At 39.3% G+C, this 9,607-nt stretch overlaps 1 protein-coding gene across 8 annotated transcripts in view; it reads right to left on the bottom strand.

Moving 5' to 3' along the window:
• LOC141520960 (L-threonine ammonia-lyase-like) overlaps window positions 1–9,607 on the bottom strand; it is a 34,051-nt gene that overhangs the window by 6,636 nt on the left and 17,808 nt on the right. For all 8 annotated transcript variants that reach the window (XM_074232956.1, XM_074232958.1, XM_074232955.1 and 5 more), the window contains 6 exons: window positions 9,175–9,291; window positions 5,336–5,577; window positions 2,317–2,482; window positions 1,825–1,921; window positions 806–881; window positions 574–699 (listed from right to left, as the gene is read on the bottom strand). In XM_074232956.1, coding sequence (XP_074089057.1) covers window positions 574–699; window positions 806–881; window positions 1,825–1,921; window positions 2,317–2,482; window positions 5,336–5,577; window positions 9,175–9,291 — 824 coding nt within the window. The remainder of the gene's footprint in view (window positions 1–573; window positions 700–805; window positions 882–1,824; window positions 1,922–2,316; window positions 2,483–5,335; window positions 5,578–9,174; window positions 9,292–9,607) is intronic.

Genomic DNA, 9,607 nt, shown 5'->3' with positions numbered 1-9,607 from the left:
CAGAGACAGAGAGATGGGGGTGGGGGGGAAGAGAGAGAGAGACAGACAGATAGACAGACAGAGAGACAGAGAGAAACAGAGACAGACAGACAGATGGGGGTGGGGGAAGAGAGAGACAGACAGAGAGAGACAGACAGAGAGAGAGAGAGAGAGAGAGAGAGAGAGAGAGAGAGAACAAACTATGAATTTATCTCCTCTATACAACTAGGGTCCTTGAGGGCAAACTCCATCTTGAATAAGTGTTCCTGGGGCAGCTAGGTGGTGCAGTGGATAGAGCATTGGCCTTGGAGTTAGGAGTACCTGAGTTCAAATCCAGCCTCAGACACTTAATAATTAATTACCTAGCTGTGTGGCCTTGGGCAAGCTGCTTAACCCCATTGCCTTGCAAAAACTTAAAAAAAAAAAAGAATAAGTGTTCCTTCAGACCTGCCATGGTGTCTTGCACATAGTCAGGATTGGATAAATGTTGATTAGTGGATGTGAAAGAATGCTATATACCTCTAGACTCAGCCAGAACACACAGGCAACCACAAATGAATCGATTTTTCAGGACTTTGTCTATCCATTAGGTACCTTTTGCCTTTTAGCTCTGGTAACTTCCCAGCTACAATAGCAGCTAGGCCAATGGCACCTTCTGCATCTACCGTGGCTCTCTCATACTCCAGAATCCTCAGCATGGCAATCAGAATTTCTTCTTGCCTGTCAGGAAGGAAAGATGAACACTGAAGAAATAAGCAAACAAGACAGGACCCCTTTCCCCCGAGTGCCCCTTCCTCTATAAATGCCAACTATCTAGGAAACATACGTCACCGTGACAATCTTGTCCACAAGTTGCCCCACCAGCTGCAGGGTATTTTTACTGGAGCTTGGATCACTCAGTTCTGTGGAGACAATATGTCCTGGGTTAAGGAGCTCCTTCTCAATGTTATCTAATGTAAAATTATCCCCAATTTTAGAGGTAGGGAGATTCAGGGACAGGCCCAGAAACTGGGAGTTTCTGCTCTCTGCCAAGTACCATAGCCCTTGTCCAAGGAAACCAGGAGAAAAAAAAGGAAAGAGAGGTATCAGAATGCTATCCCTTGAGTGGAAGGAATCAGGATAGTAACCCCTATGGAAAATAAGACACCCTGGGCCACAAGTGTGAGGCCACTCTTGGCAAAGTTGTCTAAATGAAAAGATCCATCAGACTGTCATCTAATAACTTTTAACTTTAACTATTCTTGTAACATTGAGACTTCAAGTAATATGGCATCCTCTAAATTCAGCACTGAGGCCCCAACCTAGTTACCCATCTGATCATGTTCTTGGGGAAAATACTAGAATTTATGCATTTTTGCAAAGTTGAAAGTTTGATAAGAGATAAGTCTTAAATGAATGACAATGTTGAATTAAACAGCTGGTTTAATAATTAAATAGAAATTCTTTATTAGAATATAAACTCTTTGTGGTTGTATTCCCAGAAAGCAGCATTGTCAGAGAGCTAGCCTAGAAACCAGGAAGACCTGACTGAAATTCCACCTCTGGCATATTCTGCCTATCACAAGTCAGGGATGTGGGCTGCATCCTGAGACTTGGGAGTTGTGAAGGAGATGCTGACCTGTTCTTGATGGAAGTTTCTTCACCTGTTCTGACTGCACCAGTCCTATAGTAGGTGCAGTCCCTATCCCTGCCCACAGTCCTAAATGCCCATTGCACAATAATCATTTGCTACATGCTGGTTGGTTAACCAGTTGGTCTGTGAAAGGCAGATGAATAAGGACAGATCCAAGAACCAAGATAGGGCCTTTGTAAAATCCAGGTCTTGACAGTCAGGAGAGTTCCTACCTCCATAGAATGTGCGGTCTTCCCAGGTCTGGTTATCTACTGGATGGCTCATCTTCAGAGAATGTTTTAGGACAGGGAAACTTTCAGGTTGGACACCCTGGGGAAAAGAGAATGGCACCAAGTGACCTGGAGAAGTGTGGAGTTCCATGGAAAAAATATTGAACTGAGATATCAGGAAGCCTGGGTTCTCATCCTTGCTGGACCTCTAGCACAAGTAGGAAAGTACTTAATCTCTCCAGACCTCATTTTTCTCATCTGTCCAAGGAAGCAGATGATCTCAAAGTCCCTACCATCTCTAGCTTTCTGCTTGCCCCCCCCCCTTTGTTTTTTTCCTCTCTCCTTTCTACATTGTGTTCTTTCTCCTTTGCCATTGAAACATCTGGGGATTGCTGGGCCATGCCAGAGGAGGTCAGAGAAGGCAAGTTTCAGTTGTACAAGTGCCACTGAATCTCACAACAAAATCAGAAATGGTGGGAAGAGGTGAGAACTTACAATCACAGAGATCTGGGGGTTCAGCTGCTTCAGTGCAGCTGCAGAGCCTGCCAAAAGTCCACAAGGGCCTCCAACAGGGAACACCACCACATCCAGGTTTGGTACCTGCCTGAAGATCTCCAATCCCATAGTGCCCAAACCAGAGAGGTACTCAAGATTGTCTTCCCTGTTGGGAGATAGAAGAATGAATGAGGAAAAAGAAAAATCCCACCTGGTTTAACAGATTAAACAATCATTTATTAAGTACCTAATTGGTGCAAGATAGAAGCATCTAGGTGGTGCAGTGAATAGAGCATGGAACTGGAAGCCAGAAGACTCATCGTCCTGATTTCAAATCTGATCTCAGACACTTACTAGCTATATGACCTTGGGTAAGTCATTTAACCCTATTTGCTTTGGTTTCTTCTCCCGTAAATGAGTTCAAGAAGCAAATAGCAAGTCATTCCAGTATCTTTGTCAAGAAAACCCAAGGGCTAGATGGCACAGTGAATAGAGCACAGGATTCAGGAGGACCTGAGTTCAAATTAGGCCTTTGACACTTAATAATCGCCTAGCTGTGTGACCTTGGGCAAGTCACTTAACACCATTTGCCTTGCAAAACAAACAAAAAGAAAAACCAAAATGAGGTCATGGAGAGTCAGACATGACTGAACATCAACAACAAAGGTTTACAAAGAGCTTCACATACATAAACTCATTTGATCCTAAGAACAGTCTTAAGCTTGTGGTAGGGACTATTATTTTTCCCATTTTCCCAATGAGGAAACTGAGGCTGAAAGAATAAATAACTTTTCTAGGGTCACAGAGCTAGTAAGTATATAGGGCATGATTTGAATTTGAGTCTTTTTCATTCCAAGTCTATCATTTTATTCACTATGCTTCTTCCAACTAAGTGTAACAAAAAGTAATTTAAGGTAGACAAAAACTAGGAATCTTCTGGGACCTGGGAAGGTTTCACAAAGGAGAGAGAACCTAATATGTACAGTGAGATAAAGTAACACATCTCCATGATTTTAGAGAAGAGGAAAAAAAAGATTCAAGGGGTGGGGATGATTTTCTATAAATGCATGGAAGGCGGAGTTTTAAATTCAGGGACAACTTAAAACAATTTGATCAGAATCAGAGTATGGACCAGTAATATCAAAGAAGCTGGAAAAGTTAGGACCCAGATCTTGTGAGATGTGGAATACTAGACTAAAATATTTGCAGTGTATACTAAAAGGAAGCAGGATCCCTTGAAGAATGTAGAGCAAAGAGGTGGCACAGCAAACTATGCACCTTAAAAAGATTGGCAACATATAATTGTAGTAATGGGGGGTAGTAAAAGCAATAAGCAGGACCTTGTCTCCCTAACAACCACTGCCCTACACTCTTTGGGAAGTAGAGAAACATCATTGATCAACATTAGAAATGGAACCTTTCATTGTAATAACAAGCAAAAAAGGCTGTAAATCACAAATTGATCTAAGAGCCACATCTATTTAGCACTGGTGCTTGGGGAGAAACTCATTCTGTTACCTGAAGGAAAACTTGAAGTGCCTTTAGGCTTTGGTTCTTTATTGGAGGTCTCAGCTTCCTATAAAAAGTGTTTCACTAAATATTGTGAGGATCCATAAGTTTTATGAGTGCTCTGTCCTTCATTTTTCTGATACAAAAATCATCCACTTGAGAGGACATTTGCCTCCAAATGGAAGGGAAAATGGGCAGAATTTAATTATCCTTCTGCCCTCAAAAGTCTCTTTGAACTCAAACCCAAGTTTTCATTAAACATTATATTCTACACAAATCTGGGATCGACATTACTTTACAGTGCAAAACTGACTAGAAGGGCTAGATTAGGAAACATCACAATACCGTTAAGGATTCTAAAGGAGTCTCTGGGGAAGAAATCAATCTTTTTAAGATTTATTCTCCCAGTGATGTTGTATCTCCAAAAGATCTCCAAAGAACCCAAGCTATGGGACCCTGAGGCAATGAAAATGTATATCATAGGTACAGGAAGTAATTCTCAGTGATGGAAGAAGCATGTAAAGAATATACCAAGAAACTTTATGATCATGTTACATTACTAGGGCAAAACACCAAAGAGATCAAAGAAAGACGGGAAAAAACTCATATGGTAGCAGCTCTTTTCTGAGAAGCAAAGAATTGGGAACTGGGGGTACCCATCAACTGACGGATAGCTAGATAAATTATAATAAAGGAATATAATGTAATACTATTGTACTGAAAGAAATTATTAAGATGCTGAAGGGAATAGTTTCAAGAAAACCTCAGAAAACTTGTATGAATTGATGGAGAATGGAATAATAGTACAATGTATACAGTAACAGCAACATTATAACAATAAACAGCTATAAAAGAATTAAAATTTCTTATCAAAGCAATGATTAATGATTCCAGCAAACAAATAATCAAGCAGGCTAACTACCTTCTAAAATAAAGGTGATGAATGTGGAATGGGACTTTTTTTTTATTTGATAATACATATTTTACCCAAGTTTTGTTTTTCTTTCTTCTCAATGTGTGTAGGGGGTATGGTAAGATAGAGGTAGAGGAAACAGATTTTGTTCATTGAAAAAATGCAATTTAATTTAAAAAAGAGATCTGAAACTAAATGGTCTAGTCAAATTGGAAGAACAAGTAATAGTAAGTAGGTAGCTTGAATGCTGTACAGGTATCCACTGTATATAAAAAGACTCCGGTGCATTGGACAAGCATTTCTCAGGATGAAGATTCTGCACAGTGTCCCCACTGATCACGGATTAACTGAAATATGAAAGTATAGTTATCCCCTATTATATTGAAAATTCCTTGAAGGCAAGCACTGTGTGTTATATACATTTTGTACCGGTTCCATTGTCTAATAGTGTTCTGTGCATACAGTGGGTCCCTAATAACTATTTTTGTAAAGAGGAAAAAGGATTAAAATTGCCAGCTAAGGAGTGAGGCCTTCCTGGTTCTAGGAGGATTACCAACTCCAGTGGAATCTGACAGACTCTGGGTCTAGTCTACTTACTCCTCCAGGTAGAGATAACCATTCTTCTGGGCCAGCTGTTGGGCATGACTTCGTGAGTCTTTGGCCGACCCACCAAAAATAATCACCACAGCGCCGTAGTCCCGACACATCCTCACCCTTGTTATAGAGATATTGTTAGGCACTATGACAAACACTGGGATCTTGAGTTCAGCTGAATGGTAGGCCACTGCCATGGAGAAGCTGCTGTCTGTGGCAACAATCACACCCTTTCTCTGCTGGTCCTGTACAAAGATATAACACTGTCAGCTACTGTCTAGGTTAAAAACTAGCCTCTTAAAAGCAACCCTGTTCACATTTCCCCACCCTCACGCTAACCAGGTGTGACCACTGTCCTCCCTCCAAGAGCTCTGAAGTAAACACTTTCAGGGACTGTTTACCCTGGATAGAATATATACAAGCCTGAAATTTTTCTCTTCCTAATTCTGCTCTGACCCTGCAGCGCCTATGAAGTCTGGTAACTTGATCCCTCTTTTGTGATATTTTCTAGGATCTGTGCCCCCCTCGGCTATTATTTACCCAGATTTTGATTTTTTTTCTGAGATTTTTCCAATTATCTCAAGTGTAGAACTTAAAATTGTCCAGCCTACTATAAAAGAAACTCAGAGTTTTGAGCCAATGGCATTTTTAAAAGGATTCATGAACCCCTCTAATGAAATGGACCTCAGATCTTCCTACAATCTGCCATGTCCCTTTGCTCCAGAGTCTTATTTTAAAAAGGTTTAATACTATTTCTGATACTAGAACTCTCTAGGGACTGTACAAAAAACAGACTTCCAATGATTGAAAGACCCTGCTTCAAGAACCAAAAAAAATGGTGCATCAGCTACAAATGGTATGTCAGCAGAGGGGTCTCTGGTTAGACAAAGCATGGAGCATTTCCACAGATTAAGTGGTCATAAAATGGTCACTTGCTCACATTGGACAAAAGAGAGTGTCTGGAGATTGCCATGTTGGCTTGGTCACCATAAAACCAAGGGTGGAGGGTTTCTAGTTAAATTCCTATAATTAAGCAAGTGATTTTACAAAATGAAGCTCACAACTCTGTGGCTTAATAGATAGAATTTATAATCACTACTCCTATGAAATCATATCAAATTGATTAATACTGACTGGACTAGAGTGAAGTTCCAAATGAATCATTTTTCACACAGACTTATTAGGTATAATCCTTAATTCTTCTCCCTCTCACCCCCCATATCCAATCCCTTGCCTAGTTTTGCCCATTTTAGCTTCCTATCAGCTCTCATATATTCTCCCCTGTCTCTTCTGACATTACTACCTTGATACAGTCACTCATCGCACACCAGGGCACAATACAATAGCCTCCTGGTTAGTCTCCTTGCCACAAGCCTCTCCCCAATCCAACCTATCCTTCACTTAACCACTAAAGGTTTGACCTTGTCACCCACCCACTCCCACCCAATAAACTCCAGTGACTCCCTTTCGCTTCAGAATCAAATAACAAGCCTTCTATTCAGTATTCAAAATCCTTCATATTGAAGCATACAATTTTTACCTTTTTTTTCTTTCTTGTGGTTTCCCCCTTTTGTTCTGATTCTTCTTTGACAACATGACTAATATGGAAATATGTCTAATATGATTGTACACGTAGCACCTATATCAGTTTGCTTGTTGTCTTGGGGAAAGGGGAAAAATTGGAACTCAAAATCTTATAAAAGTGAATGTTGAAAATTATGGTATATGAATATAATGGCATATTATTGTTCTGTAAGAAATCATGAGCAGGTAGATTTCAGAAAAACCTGTACTTACATGAATTGATGCTGAGGACAGTGAGTAGAATCAGGAGAGCATTATACACATTAATAGAAACATTGTATGATGATCAACTATCATAGACTTAGCTCTTTTCAGCAGTATAAGGATCAAAGACTATTCTAAAAGACACGTTATGGAGAATGCCATCCATATCCAAAGAACCACCTTTGGAGTCTGAATGCAGACTAAAACACACTATTTTCACTTTTAAAAATTTATTTTATCTTTTTTTCCTTTTCTTCTTTCTTTTTCTTTTCTTATCTTCCTCTTTTGATCTTTCACATCATGAGTAATATGGAAATATGTTCAAGAGAATTATACATGTATAATGTATATCAAATTACTCATTAAGGGGAGAGGGGAAGGAAAGGAGGGAAGTAGAAAATTGTGAAACTAAAAATATTACAAAAAATCAGTGTTGAAAACTATCTTGGCATGGAATTAAAAAAAATACTATTTTAAAAAAATCTTCATAACCTACTTGCCTCCTTGTTTTCTCACATCTTGTTCGCCATCACATCTTTGATCCAGTGGAAAATATGCCGAGTAATACAGATAGGTAGGCAAGTAATACAAATGCTAGTATGTATATCAGAAGTCCTATGCCTACTTCATTTGATCCTCCAAACTACCTTATAGTGAGCAGAATTAGGGGTACATTGTACACATTAGCAACAACAATGTGAGATGAGCAACTGTGATGGATGCAGCTCCTCTCTGCAGTTCAGAGTTCAAGAACAACCCTGAGAGACCTTATGGGCAATGCTATCCACATCCAGAGGAAAAAACTAAGGCAGCTGAATGTAGCACAAAACATACTATGTTCACTTTATTAAAAGTTAATTTATGTTTTCCTTTCTCTCTCATGTTTTTTTCCCCTTTCCCCTTAGTTCTACTTCTTCTCTCACAATATGACAAATATGTATGTATGTTAAATAGGAATGTGCAGGTACAACTTTTCCCAGACTGTTAGCCACCATGGGGAGAGGGAAAGAAGAGAAGGTAGTAGAAAATGTGGAACTCATAAATTTTCAAATGGATGAATGTTGAAAAACTACCATTGCATGTAATTGGAAAAATAAAATAAAATTTCAATGAAAATGAAATGCCTTATAAGGCAAGTACTATAAATATCATTACTTCAATATAATGGATGAGGAAACTGAAGCTCAAAGAGATAATTACCAAGCATTAGAAGCAAAATTAGAACCCAGGCCTTTCTAACTCTAAATCTACAACTCTGCCTTCTGTTATTTTTGTTGTTGTTGAATCCTTTCAGTCATGTCTAACTCTCCTTTGAGGTTTCCTTGGCAGAGATACTGGAGTGGTCTGCCATTTTCTTTTCCAGCTCATTTTATAGATAAGAAAACTAAGGCAAACAGGATAAGTGACTTGGCCAGGATCATACAGCTCATAAGCATCTAAGATCAGATTTGAACTCAGGAAATTGAATCTTCCTGACTTCAGGCCTAGCACTCTGTCCACTATATCACCTAACTGCCCTGTTCACTACATTAAGCAACTTCACTACATTAAGCAACTTCTTTTTCAGGGCCATAAATAAGATAATACAAATTAAACCCAAGATTTCAAGTCTATCCCCAAATCTTCAGGAACTGTCAGTAATTTGGGGCACCTAATTGGCACCATGGATGATCAAGCACTGACCCTGAAGTCAGGAGGACCTGAGTTCAAATTCTGAAAACATACATAAATAAATATATAAATATACAAATATGTATATATTACACACACATGAAAGTCAGGGAGATGTGTGAGGGAGGGAGCTGGAACAAGGTCTCTTTTTTCATCTCTTTTTGATACCCAGAACATCTCCCAAATATCTCCCAGAGTATCTGATATGCTCAATAAAGCACTGCCAAGTTCTATTTCCAAGTACAGGTTTTATCATCTATTTGTCTTTACCTATTCAACTAATCACTGGCTTTCACATCCATCATCCACATTCCCTACCCTCCCAATCAACTGTAACATTCTGAATGTGCTTACTGACACACTCCTTTTCCGTCAATTCCTACCTGCTGGAGAGAGGTCAAGAGGGAGAATACCCCTCGATCCTTCACTGAGCCTGTGTGCTGGAGAAATTCCTTCTTTAGATAGATCTCCATGCCATATTTCTTAGACAGCCTAGAATACTGGAAATCAAAAGAAATAGTTAGTCTTCTGTGTTGAGTCCTAAAAATTACTAAACTCCCTGATCAATGCTAATATATCTAACTCCTATTTGTAAGTCTCCTCATTCTTCCAGGTACTATCAAGGGTGGTCAAATAAGCGCTAGTGAACCCCGAGAACAGGTTGCACCTGCCAAAATCTCATAGTTCCTTAGTTTGGGCAGAAGAGAAGATAGAATGAAAAGAGCATAACATTAATGTAAAGAGCACAGCAATTCCACTAGTAAGTTTGTATCCCAAAGAGATCAAAGGAAAAAAGACTTATATCTACAAAAATAG

The sequence above is a fragment of the Macrotis lagotis genome, chromosome 4 (assembly GCF_037893015.1).
Source record: "Macrotis lagotis isolate mMagLag1 chromosome 4, bilby.v1.9.chrom.fasta, whole genome shotgun sequence".
Lineage (NCBI taxonomy): Eukaryota > Metazoa > Chordata > Mammalia > Peramelemorphia > Peramelidae > Macrotis > Macrotis lagotis.
The sequence above is the reverse complement of the archived record's forward strand: the minus strand, read 5'-3'. Positions and strand labels throughout refer to the sequence as shown.